This window comes from Pholcus phalangioides, unplaced genomic scaffold, assembly GCF_987345545.1.
Source record: "Pholcus phalangioides strain wild (caught in Gottingen) unplaced genomic scaffold, Ppha-v1.0 ptg000015l_1, whole genome shotgun sequence".
NCBI lineage: Eukaryota > Metazoa > Arthropoda > Arachnida > Araneae > Pholcidae > Pholcus > Pholcus phalangioides.
The window spans coordinates 104909312-104930570 of NW_028301608.1; the positions used below are offsets into that span (position 1 = coordinate 104909312).

The 21259-nt window shown below is 39.1% G+C and overlaps 1 protein-coding gene across 1 annotated transcript; it reads right to left on the reverse strand.

Annotated features, from left to right (window-relative positions):
- Window positions 1-10116: 10116 nt before the first annotated feature.
- On the reverse strand, window positions 10117-16210 carry LOC149077259 (uncharacterized). The gene is made up of 7 exons (XM_089242772.1): window positions 16165-16210; window positions 13804-13977; window positions 13651-13706; window positions 13440-13538; window positions 10533-10565; window positions 10366-10404; window positions 10117-10257 (listed from the first exon to the last, which is right to left on the reverse strand). The coding sequence occupies exons 2-7, from the start codon at window positions 13961-13963 to the stop codon at window positions 10183-10185; spliced, it is 462 nt and encodes a 153-aa protein (XP_089098898.1). The 5' UTR covers window positions 13964-13977; window positions 16165-16210; the 3' UTR covers window positions 10117-10182.
- Window positions 16211-21259: the final 5049 nt, after the last annotated feature.

The window sequence follows — 21259 nt, forward strand, 5'->3', positions numbered from 1 at the left end:
CGGAAATGGACCATGGCCCGTTACGAACATTATCACCTCACGTGACCATTTATGGTTCCGAGGCATTACATGTCGCAGGATGCTATGAGTTGATCGACCGGGCTCTGTGTTGTCATCCCACCTCTGTTGTCAGTTATTCATTAGATCCTTCCATAGGATTGCTTTGGCGTGTGATGCGGGAAGCAGCAGATCACCTGTAATGATTCCGCCTTCGGTAGCTTCCTTCGCCGTGGTATCCGCCAATTCATTACCCCATTGGCCTATATGTGCTTTTACCCAAGAGAGGCTTATTCTGGTGTAATTGCAGAGAAGCTTTCTTATTGTCCTAGCAATTTCATGACTAGACTGAGGATTAGAGACCGCCAGTATGCTGGAGCGACTGTCAGATCTAATTAGGGCAGCTTTTTGATATAAAGAAGCATCTAAGACTGCGTTGTAGATGGCGAAAAGCTCAGCCTGAAACACTGAGTTATCATCCTTTAGCTTGACCGACCATCGGGCTATTACTTGTTTACCTTTAGTCTTAACGTATGCAGCTCCAGTCCTTTTCTCCGACTTTGATCCATCCGTGTAGTATATAAGTGTGGATGACTCAAGCAGCTCACCTTCGTTTTCTGGTACGTCAAAACATATTTGACTATTCCGCAGCCCGACTGACGGGAGGAATGACTAGCCCTTTATTTTGCGTTCATATGCCTGAGGATCCAATGTATTTTCCGTCGTTGGGACTGCCTTGTCGAGCTGGAGTAGACAAGCCGACTTAGCAAGGAACTCCCTTTTCAGGCTCAACGGGGGGAGGCCCAAGATTGTCTGGAGAGCATTTGTCGAGGTTGTACTGTAAGCTCCTGAGCTGTACAACAGGTATTCTCTCTGAATTGAGTTCAGTCTATTTGAAAGCTGTACCTGAGGCGATGCACACCAGATTGCCAAAGATGCACACCGTAAGCCAAAGTACCCGGTACCACTCTCATGCTAAGCGAACGCTCTACCATCTGAACTACGCCCCTTTATCACGTCATAAATACCTACTTCACATCTATATCCTAGATCTGTCATTACAATGATAGGCACTAAAATCAATGACATATCTTTGGTAATGATTTATTATATTTATTCATAACTCACAGTTTCAATGTGATTCGTGCGCCGCTTATGTATTACCATTCAAATTCGATTTTCACTTAATCTCAAAAAAATAGAGCCCATCTGACAAAACCAATGCTAGATTCAAAATCAGCGACCCCAAGATCACCGTAAAATCAACTGAATTATCTTTGGCAATGATTTGCTATATTTGTTTATAGCAAGGGTTCTTAATCTTTTTCAGCCGCGACACAAAATCAGCAGCAAGATTAGCTTCGTGATCCATGTGACTTTGATTTTCAAAATAAGTAAAATCAGTGACGCAATAAGTGCATTTATAACAGGACTGTAAGTGGATTTTTACGACTCATCTCGGCAGCCCCTGCGAATTAAGTTTGGGTCGTGAGCCATAATTTCAAGAGCCCCTGGCTGTAAGTGAATTTGTACGACCCATCTCAGAAACCCTGGCCTAGCAAGTCCGGTTAGCGACCCATAGCTCATATACCCTGGCTGTTAGTGGATTTCTATGATCTATCTAGGAAGCCCCTGCCAATCATGTCTGGGTTGTAACCCATAGCTCGGATCCCTGGCTTAATGGATTTTTAAGACCCAACTCGGAATCCCCCAACGAATGAAGGTTGGGTCGTGATACATAGCTCAAGAATCCCTGGCTGTAACTGGATTTGTACGACCCTTCTCGGAAGCCCCTACGAGTCACGTTTGAGTTGGGACCCTATAGCTTAGGGTCCCTGATTATTAGTAGATTTAGTAACGACCCATCTCGGGAATCCCAGCGACCAAAGTTTGGGTCGCGACCCATAGGTTAAGAACCCCTGGTTTATATCGCACAATTTCAATGTGATTACCATTAATAATCATTGAGAGAGAGAAATTTAATTTTTATTTTATCTCAAAAACCAGTACGTGACTGAACTTTTTAATTATTTTTCCATAAATTAGCATCCTAAAAAACTACAAAAAACTCTATCTTTAAGAAAGCTTTTCAATCTCAGACCTTTGTAATTATTCATGATCTTGAGGGAAAATTGGTGACAACAGGTGCCACATCGTGGTCACAGTCAGAATAATTCGAGAGGAAACTATTCCCTTGTTAAATGGTCTCTTCCTTGACATTTTGACCTTTCTTGCCTTTCCTACTTCTAACAACCACCATGGCATCCATGATGGTAATTTTACTTGTTCATGTTCATCAAATTTAAATTATAAATATATTATATACAAGACAAAACGAAGGTCGCTCATATTTTTCGGCGAATGTCATCTCACTTAGTCATTCACGTCACGTTTCAACAATAACGGAACACAAAAGAAATCGCATCTTCGAATGAATATAACTAAGATTCGTGATTTGCTTCACTGATGACATTCAGGGATCTATTAAAGTCTGTTATTTAAAACAAATAGCCGTGATGGTCATTATGCGAATAATTTTAGTCACGCTCAGTGACGTCATAATCGCTGGACCAACGGAGTCTGGGGCCCCAGGGTCATACAGGAGCCTCGGAATTATTGAAGACACGTCAATTTTGAAATACTGAATTCTAATGAATTGTGGAATAATTTCCCCCTCAATTTTCAATTACTTCTTTCATTGATTATGGAATAGCTTTTGGCATTAGCTGTTTTCACATTGTTTCTGTCATTAATTTTAAATTTATTTCTGTCATTAATTTTAAATTTATTTCTGTCATTAATTTTAAATTTATTTCTGTCATTAATTTTAAATTTATTTCTGTCATTAATTTTAAATTTATTTCTGTCATTAATTAAAAATTTATTTCTGTCATTAATTTTAAATTTATTTCTGTCATTAATTTTAAATTTATTTCTGTCATTCTGAAATTAATTCTGCCATTTATTCTGACTTTTAATTAATTCTGCAATAATTTTTGTCATTAATTCTTAATTTTCATTCATTCTAAAATAATTTCTTTCTTCAACTGTAAAAATTTTCACATCAATTTTTAAATTATTTATTTCATTAAATATGAATTATCGTAAATATTTTTATGTAATTACTTTTAATATTGGCCGTCGATCTTGTTAAGACGGTGTTTGTTACTTTTGATGATCCCCTTATCATTTGAAATACGGAAGATTTTTTGCCAAAATGTATTATTTGATTTATCTCCACCATATGTCGTTGCACTCAATATTCTCTTAAAAAATATATTACTGTAATAAAAATATATTTCAAATATTTAATGCAATGTAATGGTAGAGACAGTATTTTTTGCCTTTTTTATATTGTAATTCGTTCGTTGAGTAACTACACCTGTCGTATGTAACACGAGGCATGTACATGATACGATCATCTCCATAAACAATGAAACGCATTATCATCCTCACATTATGTGAATTCACCTGCTATTACATTTACACGAATGTCTAGGACCGGTATTACACTATGCATAAAATAACTTTTAAAGTGTATGATAGGTCGTTGGAATCGAAATTTCTATGAGCCAACAATCAGGGTTGCCCTTACCAGACGCGAGGCCTGACGCGAAAATAATAACAGGACCAGAGGCATCTGAAGAATTTCGGGGCAACTTAACCCTTTCAACGGCAATCCCGAGATATCTCGTTAAACTTAATCCGCTTTATTTCGGTCAACCCGAAATATTTCGTCTTCTAAAAAGCTGTTTTTACAATAAAACATGTTTTCCATTCCCCGTCCCCAACCGATCAACTGCTAGGGGGTGGAATCAGCTTTTGTTCAAGGTTAGATAAGGCTGAAAAGGGTGCGGTAGTCCAGGTCGATAAGATACTCGCCCAAAGTACCAAAGGATGATTTGAGGTGTCGCGTGTTCGATACTCATTCGACCTTGTAAGAAACTTGACAACCGGGGTACAACAGAAATGACCACAGAAAAATATGCCAAATTTAAATATGCCAAAAAATTCCTTCAATTTTTATGAATTTTCAAACTAGTTACGAATCCAGTTCATTTCGACACCGTTTTAGTACACATATGTGAATGAAATGGCTAAAAACAGCTGTTCCCATTCGCAAAACTTCACTTTTTAATCATGAGAATTTATATTTAAAATGTGATTTTCAAATATGATATTTAAATGTGATCTGGTAGACGATCGAATACTTGAATTCGCGAAATATTATGAAATTGCACGCTATTGACACAGGGTACCGTTCGTTAAAGGAAATCTGAGGAATGGATGGCAAAGCACACAGCAATGACAATCAGCAGTACTTCGATAAAGTTTGTTGCCAGTTACAATCCAGATTCGTGAAACGATATAACACAAATGAACTAAAATTTTTTTATGATTTTTTTTAAAGGTAAAGATTCTCGGTTCCTACATCATGTGATAATTTAGCCCCTTTACGAGATCACGGGTAAAATAAATATTACGTCCAAATGCTAGTGAAATAAGTAGAAACAAAAAAGTTCTCTCTGTATTTTCTTTCCTCTCTCTTCACCATCGCGAAGCGGTACAGTAACCCTGTCAACTGAAGTTACTTCCCCCCCCCCCACCCACAATTATGTACCAAAACGGAACAGTTCAAGTAACGAAAGTTACCTCGGGAAGTTCATTTGCTAACTAAAGTTTTTGAAACATTAAGGGCTGTTCGAGCAAGACCTGATTTTTGCTCGGGCCTCACTAATTTAGGGCTCCAAATTTAAACAAATTATCCTTATAGAAAAACCAGAAATTTTTTTCCAAAGTTGAGATCTCCTAATGTGTGCTTTTTCCTATCACGGGCCCTCCACAAGTCCCTCAAAGTGGACCATGTGTTCGAAATCACCTTGTAGTTAGTATGTGAAAGATTATCTTGATAAATTTTACCAAGATTACTTTGTAGTTGTTTCATGAACTACTGATAAAAATTAAAACGCTAGAATTACATTTCATCTATATATAGAATTGATGTGCAGTAGTTCTGTTGTGAAGAAAAGCTAACTAATCTTACAGATGCTCTGATTAGTCTAAATTAAAAATTACTAGCATAAATCAAAGTATATTTTAACATAATAAGTTAAGTAATAAGAGCTCTTAAAAAAAGGTAAAAACTTCAGATTTTTATAATACTGCACATTAAAATTGACGGCACTTCACTTAAGTCGTCACTCCGCTTAAGCCGTTATAATTTTTCGATAACATGGAGGTGATGACTTATCGAGGTTTTACTGTAATATACAGGATGGGCAAAAAGTCCGTAAAACCTTTAAAAATTCATAAAAAGCGGAAAAACAACAGAAATAAAAAACGGTTTGCAGGGTTAGCATCGCTAGGTCACGGGAATTTTTTTAAGACAGGAAAAACTCAAACAGCCGATAGATGGCGCTGACGTGCACAAGTCAAAGAAAATATACGCAAATAACGAACAGAATGCCTCAAAATCGTTTATTACAGAAGTATGTGTTCCACATGACCACCATCACAGGGGATAACACATTGCAGGCGAGTCACAAATCCAGCAACGGCAGAGTGCAGCAGGTCCACATACACGGTTTGCGACGGTAAACTGGTTGTGGATTAGGAGCACAAGTTCTTATAACCGTCTCATTTGCATATTTCCACCGAAGTCGCTCGTACATGCGCTACCTATAGGCTTTTTTTTTTAATCATTTTTTTTCCAGTCAAAAAAATTCCCGTGACCTAGCGATGCTAACCCTGCAAACCGTTTTTTATTTCGTTTTTCCGGTTTTTATTCATTTTTAAAGTTTCTACTGACTTTTTGCACAGTTGCATACATTGAGTACATGTCCTTTGCCCCCCTACGGAAAAAGTTGAAGTGACGGACCTTTTACCAGATTATTCACCAATTCGTCGAATAAAGATTATCTAAATTTGCTGCTAAAAGCTTGTACGTGAAGCGGTACATGAACTCACCCTAACAATACTGAGTGGTGCAGATGCAGCTATTCTCCAGAACTCCTCACGGTCTGAGGATACTAACTCTGCACCATATCTCTGAAGAGCGTCATAGGTCTGGAAAAAAAGAAATGGATTCACCAAATAATAAAATTGTAATAACTATTATATAATGTCAAAAATATGAATATTAATAGATAATCCCCACCTGAGCTGGATGAAGGGTGTCACAATAGTCCTGTCTATTCTGAAGTCTTTGGTCTCCAGCTGCAAAATTATCGTAATTATTATTATGAGCTCGTGAAGAAAAATTGAAACTACAATAACACCCTGAAGTTACGCGATAAATGGGACCGATAATAAAAGCGTAAGTTGGGGTTACACTTTTGTGTAAAAGTACATGAAATATTAATAATTGGATTTCCAGAGAAACCAGTCTTTTTTCGAAAAAAATTCCAGGTTTTCCTACATGTAATTAAAAAATTTATCATTACAAATTTTAAATTACGCCAAATCATGTACAAACTAACGTCATATATAGTGCGATATTTGATTACACTTTGGTCCATAGACAGTGGCGTATTTATGAGGGAGCATTAGAGGGCTATAGCCCAAGGCGGCAAGTTCAGAGGGACGGCAAATTTGAGGAATGATTGACCAAAAAAATTAGTAGAATAGGAAAAGGGCGCCAACATTTGTATAACCCTCAATAAATCCACCTAATGCAAATACAAATACAACGCCACAACAGGCAAAATGTCCAACGAGGTGGCTGAAAAAAAGATGCCCATAACAAATATGGATGTCATATATCTCAAAAATACAGCAACCCAATTATAAACACAATCACAAAAATTATACACAATATATACACATGATACATGAGGCTGAAGTTGGTGTGGTCGGCTGAAGTTGGTTTTCTGTGGTTCCCAACTTCAAGGCGCAAATGCGAGCCGATCTCCCCGTTAAAAAGTCTCGCCACAGAGAGCAACAGTCCTACAACGGTAAATCATTCAACCATAACACTTCACTCATAGTTAGTAAAACTGGGGGCAGATGACAGCACTACACATAACAAGCATTACACAGAAACAAACTTTACGTCAGGTTGCACTACACGTACACGCACATTCCCGCATGTACAGATTCGTTGGGGGGTTCCGCGGGGGGGGGGGTGCATGTGTGGTGTAGCAGTAGTAGGTAGGGGCTCGGGGATCCATGATGTTCTTAAGTCAGCCACCTCGTTGGGCAATTTGCCTGTTGTGGCGTTGTATTTGTATTTGTATTTGTATTTGATACAATGCCCATAAAGAATATTATGGTTGTCTTATTCTAAGTATATGGATAGCTTCTCAACAAGACCTTTTCCAGGCAAACTTTAAACATTCAAAGACATTCATATCATGGTTGATAAAAAACGTGATTTCTTCAATAAAAATGGAATTAATTGGATTTTTTTAATTTATATTCAACATCTGCTCATTTTTAATGTCGAGTTTGAAATGTCAATTTACTAAAGATATATAATTTTAAAACAATTATACAGTTCTCATTTCAACTTGTAGATCAACAATATCAAGTTTTAAAGAGTTATAACCATTGCGTAGTTTAGTATACAAATAGCATTTAAGCGGAAATACTTTTGTGTTTGAAACAGCATTGAAATTTGCCTTCAATAAAAATAATCAGAAAGCATTTAGCCATATATGTAGGGTGACTATATGACCTATATTTCCCGGGACATTTGTGTAATTTCATGTAATTTTGGTGGCTACTAACGCATGCCGAATCTGATTATATCACCATACAGCGATTTACTACCGATCGAGTTAGGCCGGAAATATTTCTCTCTAGAGAACGTCACGATATAGTTCCTTACTTGTCCTAAACGTGGAGGGGACTTGCGGGGAAATATTTAGAAGGTACCATCAATTGGTGGTCGCCCCAGGTTCGGTAGAGGAAGAACTTATCTATGTCCTTCCCCGGATCGAACCCACGGATATGACGACATCCCTAATGGCGTTCAGGATCGAACCCATGGACGTGACGACAGCCTTAATGGCGGTAGACGAAGTGTCTTACCACTGCGCCATTCGCGCTTGGAAATGTATAGCGGACTCATCCCCGCTATTATCGCTGTCCCTATGGCGCCTAGAGAGGCGGGTGGACTCGTTGCCCTCCTTCTTGAGGTAGCAAAACTAGTTTTTGTTCAAAATGACGTCTAATTTTTAGAAATGAAGGATTGGCGAACAGCGATCTGTTGTAGTGATAATACTTTCTTTCAAACCGGGGACAACTCAGGTCTATCGCCATGGACAATTTACTCTCTAGTGAGTTGCGCCGGAAGTGTGAGTGTATACCTAATAGTCTGCACACGTATCTAGTGTTGTATCTGGTTTTTTCAGTGCTGCCATCTATATTTCAGAAGTGAAATGCAATGATTCAATATTTGTACCATTGTAGGCCTGTTGTTCTCTGTGGCGAGACTTTTTAACGGGGAGATCAGCTCGCATTTGCGCTTCGAAGTTGGGAACCACTGAAACACTTCAGCCGACCACTATAGTGATAATACTAACGTCACACTTCACTCGAAGATGGGGATTAGTCAGCTCTAGCTATAGCCAATTGCTGTTCTCTATCTTGCTTATTTTTTGCTCTCAACGATTACAGAGACATCATTTCGACAAACAATATTGTTCTTTTCCCAAAGATGAATGACGAGTCCGCTTTCTTTTACAATCGTCTTATTATAATAACCATTGCGCTAAATATCTGCGAAATGTTGTTTGGTGATTAAATAAAGGGTAATTTAAGGGTAATAAAGGGTAAATAAATCAAATCTTGTTATCAAATAACAAGTGTCTATTCCGCTGTTTTCAAATGCCATTCAGACAAGGGACTCCCCTCCATAATGAGCTTTACACAGTCACTACCGTTTCAAGATTATTCTTACCTCTTCATGGTTCGGAGAAACATCTAGTGGACCCCCTTAGCCCAGGGTTACTTATTCTTTTTTTCAGCAGTGACCCAAAATCAACAACAAGATCAGCTCTGGAATACAAACACATGGGTGTGTATGTTTTTCAAAATCAATGAGGCCTGTGACGTAATAAGTACATTTATAACAGGACTGTAAGTCGATTTGTACGACTCGTATAATATGAGCCCTTGCGAATCAAGTTTATGTAACGACCCGACCCATTTCGGGAGCTTCTGCGAGAGACCCATAGCTCAAGAGCCTCTGGATATTAGTGGATTTAACCGACCCATCTCTGGAGCTTCTACGAATCAAATTTGAGTAGTGGCCCATAGAGCTCAAGAATCCCTGGCGTTAAGTGGATTTGTGTGACACATCTCGGAATCCCATAGGTTAGAAACCCCCTGTGTTAGCCGACTCTAGCGGACTCCCGAGGGTCCTTGGTCCGGTTTTTGGAAATTACTAACATTATTAACATCACGCCAATTTTGCTAATATTTTTCTTCCCAAAAATTTTCTCTCTGATTATATACACAATTAGCTAAAACTGATTTCCAAACCCAATGTGAAACATGTTTATGACACCTTTAAAAATTCGTTTTTAATTTTTATCTGAATAAAAGATTTTAATCTTTAATTATTTTAATAAAAGAAATTTAAGTTCTGAAATTTAGATCTGAAATTTCTTATTGCTTCTTACTATAAATAACAGAAAATCATGTAAAATTTTCTCGACAAACCGTGTTGGGTAGGCCATACACGCTCAACCCATAGCCCAAATGTGGCCCTCGGAATCATCTGATGTGGCCCGCGACTTCAAACCTAATTTTGTAAAATCAACAAAGTAGTACATTACCAGATCACTTAAACATTTAAGAGGTGTAACAAGTTACTTAACCCCTTTTAACTGTTTTAGATCACTTAAGTGGTCCGCGACTCGTTTTCAAACTAATGGAGTGGCCCGCACTCCAGAGCCGTCATAAGAGCATCGTGGTCCCCGGGTGATTTTTCTGAGGCCCTACCAGACAAATTCTTGAAAATTTCCACACCAGATGTCTTTTTTGTGAGGCCCTCTGATCTCTTGAGGCCCCGGGCCGTGCCCGGGAGGGCCCACGCACTGCTGCACTCTCCTAAAGGCCTGAACACCCTTGCTATATAGGTGTGCCCAAATGTATAAAACAATCAATTCCAAATTAAAATTTGAAAACAATGATGTAATATTTATTGGAAAAATCACACAACGTAAGGAAAGTACATATTCATTCCAGAGACAAAGGTGGTGGCCCTCCTTTTTCATCACATTTTCCTTCTTTGTAAACATTCCGAGCGCATTCCTATGTTAAAAAAAACGCATTAATGTTAAGAAATATTAATGTGAACGGACTGTGCGGTTCAAATTCAATGTATACTAATATTACATTTTGTATGTATTTTAATCTTACCTCGAATTTCAACTCTTGAGAAATTTCGTGAGGCGTGAGCTAGAACGAAAAGAGTATAGGAATTGCGCCAGTTAACGCTTGAAAGCCCAAAAATTTCTTTGAAATGTCCAAAAATTACAAAAAAGCAAAATTTATTTAAATTCTGGAAAAAAAAATTAATTTCTTACCTGTTGAACGATTGTTCTCATGCAATGCCATATCTAGAGAAAAATACAAAAATTCGAATTTAAATAATTTTAAAAAAAATCGAAATTTTATGACTATTTTTAACCCCCCATCAATGTATATTTTCATGAAAACAAAGAAATATATCGGCCAGTTTTTCAACGCAATGTAACGCTTTTTTGACATCAAATTGCTGGACTTCTTCAAGGTTCCACTGAAGTTATATTACAGTCGGATCCCGTTATAATGAACTCCAAGAGACCGGAGAAATCACTTCGTTGTAATAAAAAATTTATTTATAAAGCAATTCCAGATTTTTGCATTTATCCTATGTTAACTTATCTGGGGGAGAATTAGAAAAGTGTTCGTTAAAACCAGAATTTCGCTATAACGTTGAAACGGGATTCGACTGTATTATGCATTTACGGCGATTTTTCTTATCAGACGGACAAAAAAAAATTAAGGAGAAAAGGTTGCTAAATTGGTGCTGTTTAGTGACATTTAGCGGATGGAAACAGCACCTTCTAGAAATAGAAGGCACCTCCGCACAGGTTGCCAAGTTCATATGTAACGTCATTAAGACTACCACGCATTTATTTCGTTTGTTCTTACTTTGGCGTAGAATCTTTCTGGTTGGCTCACAAATACCGCATGGTGATATGATGTGGAGCATAGAAATCGCCAATTCTGAGCCTGATCATTTCTTTTCCGCACAATGATGATACTAGAAAGAGAGAGCGGGGAATTTTTTCTGAAGGAAAATCGACTACTTGCTGATGTCACGAGCAGTGTGCGGAGGCCACCTATCTCTAGGAGGTGCTGATGGAAACCAGTTATTTGGCGAATTTTATTTACACGCCAAATGAAACATTTCATTCGATTTGGCGTACTTATGATCTGTAACCCTGCGTTCCAGGTTGCTATAGAGTTTTGGCGTTATTTGTGGGTATCACAGGCCATCCTTAATTGTTTACACAGAAGGTATCTCTGCAACCATTGTTTTTAGAAACCTACTTTCAATTGCAAAATGTTTTCAAATGATGTACAGTAACTTAAATTCTCAACATTTTTTTCGTGGGGTTGTGTATACATACTAAAAAATAAAGAAATTAATGTTTTATACAGTGTCCTCGTGTGCTAAAACTTCCAACTATTTGGATGTAGATCCTACTTTGAAAAGTCAGGTGCAAAAAAATTCCATTTTTTTAAACACAATATTCTTCGAAACATTGAATATATAAAATCACAATGTTTCTGGAACTAATCACTGTGTTGGCAAGTTTTCATTGGCTCAAAAGTTGCAATTTTTAGGGCCTGTATACGATTAGAATGAACCAATAGATTTTTTGACAATCACAGAATTTTTAAAACTTGAATTTAATTTACGTTTCGCAATTTGTGAACCACACTCTCATCATTGGCGATAAATGCTGAAAACTTCCAAGTCAAACGTCTCCGTTAATATTATCTGAGGCTTTCAAGTCGTCTCTGTTAATAGTTTTCCAGCTTCGAGGCGCGAATGCGAGCCGGTCTCCTATTTGAAAAAGTCTCTCCGCAGAGAGCAAGCAGATCTTCACGCAATAGGCCTATACTTTAATAACATGGAAATCCAAGCATTTTTCCTGACTTCCTTTAAAAATATGGAAGGCAGATGGCAGCACCACCAAGAACAAGAAACAATCACAACTCTTACTACATAAATACGTTAGAGTCAAGCATACACACACAAACACTGTATCGTATGCGTGTACGACTAGTTAGTAATTCCACAGAGGAACGTTTGCAGGTGCATGTGTGGTTAGTTGAAATGCCGCTGTGGTGCTGTCCGAACCGCAAGTGGTGGTTGGCTGAAGTTGGCTTTCTATGGTTTCCACCTTCGAGGCGTGAATGCAAGCCGATCTCCTCATTAAAAGTCTCACCGCAGAAAGCAACAGGCCTGCAACGATACAAATATCAATCATCACAATTCACTTCTGAAACATAGATGGCAGCACTGAAAAATCAGACACAACACTAGATACGCACCCAGACTGTTAGATACACGCACTCATACTTCCGGCTCAACACACGTACATAGTAGTAAATTGCCCATGACGATAGACTGGAATCGTGCTCGTTTTGAAAGATAGAAACAAAAGGTTAAGTTGAAGTTGTTGTCTCCGTTAATTTTGCATTTAAAAATGTGTAATTTTTTGTGAATGACTTTACAGAGCCGCAGCTTCACTAACTGGAGGTTTTAAGCTTTCGCAAACCTGAAGAGTTAATTTTTTTACTTTTTCATGTGCACAGACCCTAAGGAAATTTTAAGATATTTTGAGATTTTCCTGCACGTCATTTGAAAACTTGAAAACTTTTTTGTAATCGAGAGCATGTTTCTAAAGTCAGAGATTGCAAGGATATCCACTCTGCAAACAATTTTGGGCAGCCTGTATGGACGTAATCCTGTCATCCCGATCAAGGGGCTTTATGAACGCAATGTGTGTGCTAACAACCCATTGGCGTACGCAAGGGGGGGGGGAGGTTTCTTGGGGTTATAATCCCCCCCCCCCACCCAAGCCGAGATTATAGTGTTATTTTGCAGGAAAAAACGTAAAAACCATCTTGAGAAGAAAAAAAAAATTGAACCCCCCCCCCCCTGAAAAAATTATGCGTACGCCTATGTAAGAACCTCTGTGCTGAAAACTTTGCTTCAAGCTTTGAATCGTATTGTATGCTCAACAATGCGATTCCCATTTTTAAGTCTACCCACATTTGCATATTTTTGATTCCGCATATTTACTTACTGATTTTTCAAAATGTACACCAACGAGAAATTTGCTGCACTTTTTAGTATCGAAGGCTCATCATCACTGATAGATAAATGTAAAAATAAATTGAATTATGTTTTCGAATAGAGTTATAAGACTGACCAAAACGTTCCTGTGCGGGTCTTCAGCCAGAAGTTTCCAGAACTCCTCACTGTTCGCGGATGCGTACCTCGTACCACAAAGTTGACGGGCCACAAAATTCTGCGGAAGAAAACCATTTGATTTTTTGAGAACAAAGCTGACTAAAGAGTGTTCTTTTTCTTTTATGCATCAAAAATATCGAATCAAATGAGAAAACCCGTAGACCTCTCACCTTAGATGTATGCAGCCTGTCACAGAGCTCATAATCTTTCTGCAACCTCCGATCTCCTGTTGAATAATGAAAGTGATAACAATGACCATAATGATTATTTTACACCGTATCATAATAAAATAATGGTTATATCAATGAGTACGAAATACTCACCCTTTGATACGCAGTCGACAATTTTTAAGAGCTCGTAAAAATCCATTGTTACAAATGGCCTGTTTTCATCAGGTTGATGCAAGTGCATCGATGCCAACGACTCCATGACAGTGGCAATCGCCACTACCATTGCAAAGCTCTGTTTTGCACTCACTGCCATCACCGTGATTCAAACTGGAAAACAATCAGAAAATATCTTTTGAAATATCTTCGCCTAAACTCAGTGATTCTTAATTGTTCATCAAGGCATTGCAGTGATTCTCGTGACGTATAACAACAAATATCAGTGTTGGGATGACAGATTTTTAAAGCAGACATCTTCAACCTGTTTCTCGCGAGATTCCATGGTGCACGCTCCCCCCCCCCCAAGGGTGGATCTGTCAACAGTGCCCGTCGTGAGGCGTGGGCCCACCCGGCACGGCCCGGCGGCCTCAAGAGAAAAGGGGGTCTCACAAAAATGGTATTTGGTTGAGATTTTCGAAAGTTTGCCTGGTAGGGCTTCAGGAAAAATCATTTGGCCCGGAAGGGGGGGGGGCATGATGCTCTTAAGGCGGCCCTGGTTGACAGGGCTCCAGCCTTGGGGCTCAGGACAATTCTTCATTTTTCCCCCCACACTATAACTTCCCTATACGGGGGGGGGGCCGTGAAAAATCTGACCTGAAGCTCATCAAAGGGGCCTAGGGGTCCTGCTACAGGATGTGGGGGGGGGGGGGCATGCCATGGTGCTCAAAGAAACACAAAGGGCTTCAATGTCTGTGATCGATTTTCTACTTCTGAAATAAATGTTCGTTGACTATTTCTGCATACAAAAATGAATACAATGCTGATTTTGAATTTTTGCACGTCAATCAGAATTGTCATATGATTCTCTTTGATTCTGAAAAATGCTCAGAAACATAAGATATGCAAATTTTAAATCATCAATATCTTTGGAATCATTGTTAGAGAAGATAACTTCTGCAAAGTTCACCAAGTGTAAGACAATGAGAATGATAATACAAATTCTATTGACGATTCCATCAAGCAATACACCAAGGTAGAAAGAGTATGGAGCAACCACCATCAACGATGGATGATACAAGGTGCACTAGAAAAAGCAAAGTTTTCATTAAAAAAATTCTGAAATATATATCATTAAAGGATTTTAATCCCGAAGAAAGAGTTCGGTTCTAGTGGCAGGAGTACCTGAAAGATTAATTATTGTGTGGTATATTTTTCAGTTGATGAGTTGACTCAGTTGATTACTAACAAAGCCCGAAGTGCAGCCGTTTCGCGAAATGGCCGAGAGTTTTCGCCAAAGTTCGATTTTGAGAAATGATTCGAGCTTTGGCCAGCCAATCCATGAAGTGGCAGAGATCCCTGGACGAAGTTCGATGTGCTGATGTAAGACGGTCCGGTAGGCGCCAAACCCATTTTTTTCATCGCCAATGTGTGATACAATAGCTGTATTGGATTAGCTCCGTGTGACGAGGAAAAAAAAAAGAGAAATTTGAGAGAAAAACTGAATAATATAAATATAGTTTTTTCCTGCCAAATTTTGAAGAAAAAATTGATTACCTCATCGTGACTGAGATTTGATAAGTCACCATAGCTAACGTGGACAAACTTGTTGATGACCCCAAATCATGTCTTTTGTTATCGGACTTTGTCCAGGAATCCCCGGCCACTTCGCAAAGTGGCTGACCAAAGCCTGAGAATCAGACATTGGCGAAGTTAATTTACAAGAAATTGGCCAATTCGCTATCTCGCCAATTTAGGATCTTTGGCAATAACATATATACTTACTAAAAACAAATGATAGATGGCAACAGATGAAAAAAATAGAGGAGATGAGTAAAATTATTTTTTATTTGTAGTTGTTTGATGCGTTCAATATAAAAGTAAAAACAGCGGGATTCAGCCAACGGTGAAATTATTGTTGGGTTTTTTTTTTTGTGCTCGCATTCGTTAGTGGCCACTGGATTCAGCAAGTCTGGTCACCATTGGTCAGTAGGGAAATTTCTTAATTTCCACCTCCAGCCCAAGAGTAATTTTTCGCAGAACTGTAGGCTTCGAAAAATACGGTATAGCAACTGAATTTACAAACGGAATCCATTCTAAGCATCGCCCCTAAATCGAAATGAGGCCAATTTGACTTGAATTCCATGATTTAGGATCAGGAACAGAAACGACGGGAAACAATTCTGGCTCAACATTTTTGCCAAATACTGACACGATCGATCGGTAATTCACTTGAACTCTTGCAGAAAGCCAAATCCTTCTGTTCGTAACTCGAAAGTCCGTAAGTAATTGGAGTGACTATTTTTCTTCCTTCTTTCTTCATCGAAAGCGAATGGATTCCAAATTTCTTTACTAACTTACCTTTATTTGGTATCAAACCCGTGGATTCGTCTGGAAAGAATGAGGATGTTGGCTTGTCCTCTCCGGTTTATATACTATCCCGTTTCACCAAGAACGCGTGTTGACTAATCTTTTATCCATTGTTTTTTCACAGGAAATTACCGCAGCTCTTCTCGTTAATGGCTACTTATGTAATTTTTCTGATGCAAAAAGAATCTACACATTATTCAAGCATTTAATTATGAGAAGCAGCAGCTGTAACGAGTGATGCAAATGGTGACATTTAAGTACAGCGCGTGCATACCTTTCAATTCTCGGAAAACAAATGACGATACAAAAATTTCATTTCTTAATATATTTTGAAATTAAGTATTCATTTTATTCTTCTCAAACGCATCTACACTGATGTCCAAAATTTGAGTCATCTACATGATAGAGTTCGATATAGGGTACCAGCAGTGGCGTATTTACGGGGAATGGGGGCTTAGCGGGCTAGTTCAGAGGGGTGGCAAATTTGAGAACTGAGCAGCAAGAAAATTAGTAGAATGAGAAGAGGGCAACAGAATTAGTGTTACCATGAATAAATCCGCCTCTGCTGACTGGGACTAGGTCAGCGAGTGTCTAAATGAGTGACCTACAGAGTTTGCAAGCATGTGAGTGAACAAAATAGTGGCCCACTCAGTGAGGGACGAGGTGAGTGAGTGACTTAGAGAGTGTGAAAGCATGTGAATGACAAAAAGAGTGATCTATAAAACAAGGAAACATGTCAGTAAGCGACCAAAACAGTAACCTAAGGCGTGTACAAGCATATGAGTGACATAGAGCGTGTGCAAGCATTTGAGTGATCAGAACAATGTTCAAGCATGTGAATGAATAAAAGAGTTACTCAAAGAGTGTGTGAGCATGGGAGTGACCAAAAGAGTAACTGAGGGCGGTATTCACCGACATGGCTTAAACTTTAGTCACAATTTTTTGATAAGAGATCGACACGGATTGGTTAAATTGAAAAAAAAATTCGACTACAGTTTAAACCATGGTTTCCCAACCTTTTTTGTCCCATCGCCCCCCCTTTCTTCAGAAATTTTTTTCCTTCCCCCCCCCCCCCCAACACATACGATCCTGTGTTATATCAATACCTTCTAGAGCATACAGGTATTGGTTATATCCATAGCTTCTACCGCCCCTCTGGAACTTTCCATCGCCCACGTTGGGAATCACTGGTTTAAACCACGTCGGTGAATGCGGCCCTTAGAGACACTGATGTACTTACAGGAGTGGAGGAAGACCAAGAGCGTTATAGCACGGGGAGACGAATTTGAGGAATGAGTGGTCAAAAAACATTGGACTAGAAAGAGGTGGTTACAAAAAAGTCGTGTAGCGCGCAGGGCGGCAAAACCATAAATGCCCCCCCCCCCCCTGAGTACCAGAGGTTAATGCGGCGGCAGAATGGGCGCAGTCATTTCCTTGATAATCTATATGGAAGGAGTGAAAATATATATATTCGATTGGTTCGATGATTTGGATATGTTATTTTCAAAGTTAATCACATTAATCGGTGTCTATCAAAATAATAAACCTTATCACGGCAATGGGTCCGATTTATCATATTTACCAACATGAAAACGGTGATTATGCATAATAACCGGCAAACGTGGTGAATTTTGAGCCATTTTTCATTCTTACCAACGACGCTTGGGTATTATGCATAATCGCCAGCTAAATTCAGGGAAATTCATAGGCGGTACTACCAACGGAAAGTGAAAATGCCGGTATGGAGGAGTCATACCGGGATGCGAGTGATTAGCGTTGGTCATGTATTTGACTGACCGGACCTTCGACTCACAAAAATGAATGAAACCGGGCCACGGGCTCGAAAAGGTTGAGAACCGCTGGTATAGCCGATACCTCTCCCCCCCCCCCCATAAGTAAGAAAGGATGTGAGCGCGGTCTAAAGAGGACTTATGATATCTATATAATACGTGAGTTTAGAGGTCAGGACTATTGTATGGCCCTGACTTTAGGTACCAAAAACTGGGGAAGGTTTCTCTGGTTGACTCATTTTGTCATTTCTTGTAAAGATGGAATGTAAAGATATATCATCAAGAATATTTATATTTCACACGTTTATAAAGGGTGATGATGGCGTAATCAACCCACAAAGCCCCCTCCCGAATTCTTTTTTTTGTCCCAACGGTAACCGCAAAAGAGAAGTTTTACTGTATACTTGAATGGCCCCTATCTAAAATCTCTTTCCTTGATGTACTGTGTGAGGCCTGAAGAAAAAACAACAGCTGCTCATGGCAATTGTCTTGATCGTTTGATTGGGCGAGGGGAGCCATCATTAAACCCCGCGAGCACGAAATTGAGGGCAAGAATCGAACACTATTGCCATTTCCAAAAAAACAAAAAGAACTAATTTTAACGATTTAAAATCAATTAAATTCATACCATAAATATATATAATCAGTATTAAAAATAATTCCAGCCACTAGGAGAAAAATGACTAAATCATTTATTAAACCAAATTAATTGAGATCAGATGAATAAATTATATCACAAATTAATTACAGCGCCAAATACATCATTTATTGTACAGTAAGGGTGCTCAACCTTTTGGAGAGTGCGATTGGTTCGGAAACGTGTCGCGGACCAGTTGACTCATCTGGAAACGTGTCGTAAGTTACTCAGGTGATCTGAAAGGGAGTGTGCCACGGGCAGCTTGAGTGATCTGGAAATGGGTCGTGGGAAATTTAAATGATCTGGAAATGTGCCAAGAGTTACTGAAGCAAGCCTAGAAGTGAAAATTTGGGAAAAAAAGTAGGAAAAATGGGAACATCATTGACAAAAAATAGGAGGGGAAAAAATGGAATTCCCGAATTATTATGGCATTTAAAAATGTTGTAGCCATTGAGATTCCCACCTTATATACTTTAATATTATAGTATTATCTATAAATATTTTAAGAAACTCAAGTTCTAATGAATTTAAAAATCTTTCATTTCCACAGAATGTGCGGTATCGAAAACAATGTAAATGGCAAAACTAAAAAGAAATTAATCAAATTTCTACCGTTACTTGAAAAGTCCAACTATTGATCGTGATCCATTTTTACCCTGTGCTTTTCAAAGAAAGAAAAGAAAACCAGTCTAGGTGCCATAGAAATGTAACCCATGCATGCTTAACCAATTGCCCAAGGGCAGAATGGGGCCCCAGAGTCATCTGTTGTGGCTCACAACTTCAAATCTTATTTTATAAAAATGAACCAAGCAACACTTCTATAAGTTGTACTATCTTGTACATCGTTCAAGAGACCCTGCAGCACAGTTTCAGGTCATTCAAGTAGATCGCACCACATTGACAGATCACCACGGTACAGTTCCAGATTACTCAAGTGACCCGTGGCACATTCCTAGATCACTTAAGTGACTCACTGCAGAGTTCCAGACCACTCAAGTACTCGGAGCACATTTCCTGATCAGTAAATATGTCGCACCATATTTACAGATCGCCACGGCACAGTTCCAGAGCACTCACATATGTTCATGAATGTCATCCTTTTTTTTTTTTCAAAGACAACGGCAGTCATCAATAACATACACACAAACCCCTAGTATGCCTTAAAACACACATGCTAACCAATGGCCCTCAGAGTTATCTTATGTGGCCCAGGACAAATAATAAAACCACACAAGTGGTTCAAGAACGATCATCAAATCATTTAAGTAGGACTCATTTCCAGATTAATTCAATGGCTTTCGGCCATTGAATCAGATCAATTCCAGATCATTTATGCTGCCAACAGCATATATCCAGATCACCTAGGTGACCCCAAGCACATTTCCAGATCACCTAGGTGACCCCAAGCACATTTCCAGATCACTTGAGTCACCCGAGGCAAACCCTCAGTTAACTCACGTGGCTCGTAGTTCAGTTGAAGATTACTGTAAGTGGCTGGAGGCACATTTACAGATAATTTGAGTGGCCCGCGGCACGCTTCGAGATCGCTTGAGTGGCTCGCCGCACACAGATTATTTTAGTGGCGTTCTAGACACATTTCCACTCAAGTGGTCTGCTGCACACTTTCAGATCATCCAAGTGACTTGTGGCACATTTACAGATGATTCAAGCGGCCCGCGGCACACTTTCAGACCACCTGAATGACTCGCGGCACATTACAACTTAACCTTATGAAGAGTGTGGGGGCCACTTCATTGATTTGAAAACGTGTCACGGGCCACTGAATTAAGTGATCTCGAACAGCGCCGCAGATTTAATTGTGCGATCTGGAAATGTGCCGCGGGCCACTTAATTGAAGTAAGAATGCACCGGGAGCCACTTGAGTGATGTGGACGTATGCCGCGGGTGATTTAAATGAGGTAAGAATGTGTCGCGAGCCACTTAATTCATTTGTAAGTGTACCGAGGCCACTTGAGGCACGCCATATTTAGGCAATGGGTTCAGCACATGCTTAAAATAAGGGGCCGTTCAAGTATTACGTCAGCAAATTTGTAGCGATTTTTGACCCCTTCTTCCCCCTTGTTAGAAATCAGCAAAACTCCTACCCTCCCCTTTCAGCAAAATTTCGTCAGCGTTCTACCCCCCACCCCCTAACGCATAGTGGTCGTTCTACCCCTCCTCCCCAATCTATATATATAGACGATCAAAAATATATTTTTTAATCAAATTTTTTTTTTCAGAATTAAAATTTTGAAAGAAAATATCTTATTATAATGTGAAAATTTCTGTTAATTCCAATACTATTTGAAGGCTAAGAATTCAAAATTTATTTCTAAGAAATTCATTGCGACCCTACGCCCATAGATAATCCTTGACCCGCGGTAAACACTTGGTCGGTGCGGACCAAATGTGGCCTGTCCCTCTCAAACCTAATTTTGTAAAAATGAACCAAACGGCACATTCACAGATAAGTGACCCGCGACACAGTTCCAGACCATTTAAACGATCCGTGGCACATTTAGAGATCCCTTGAGTGACATGTGGCACAGTTTTAGAGCACTGGCGCGGCCATCAGTGCGGTTCTACATCACTCTAAGTTACCCGCGGAAAATTCTCAGATTACTTAAGTGACCCATGGAATAATTACGGATCACATGAG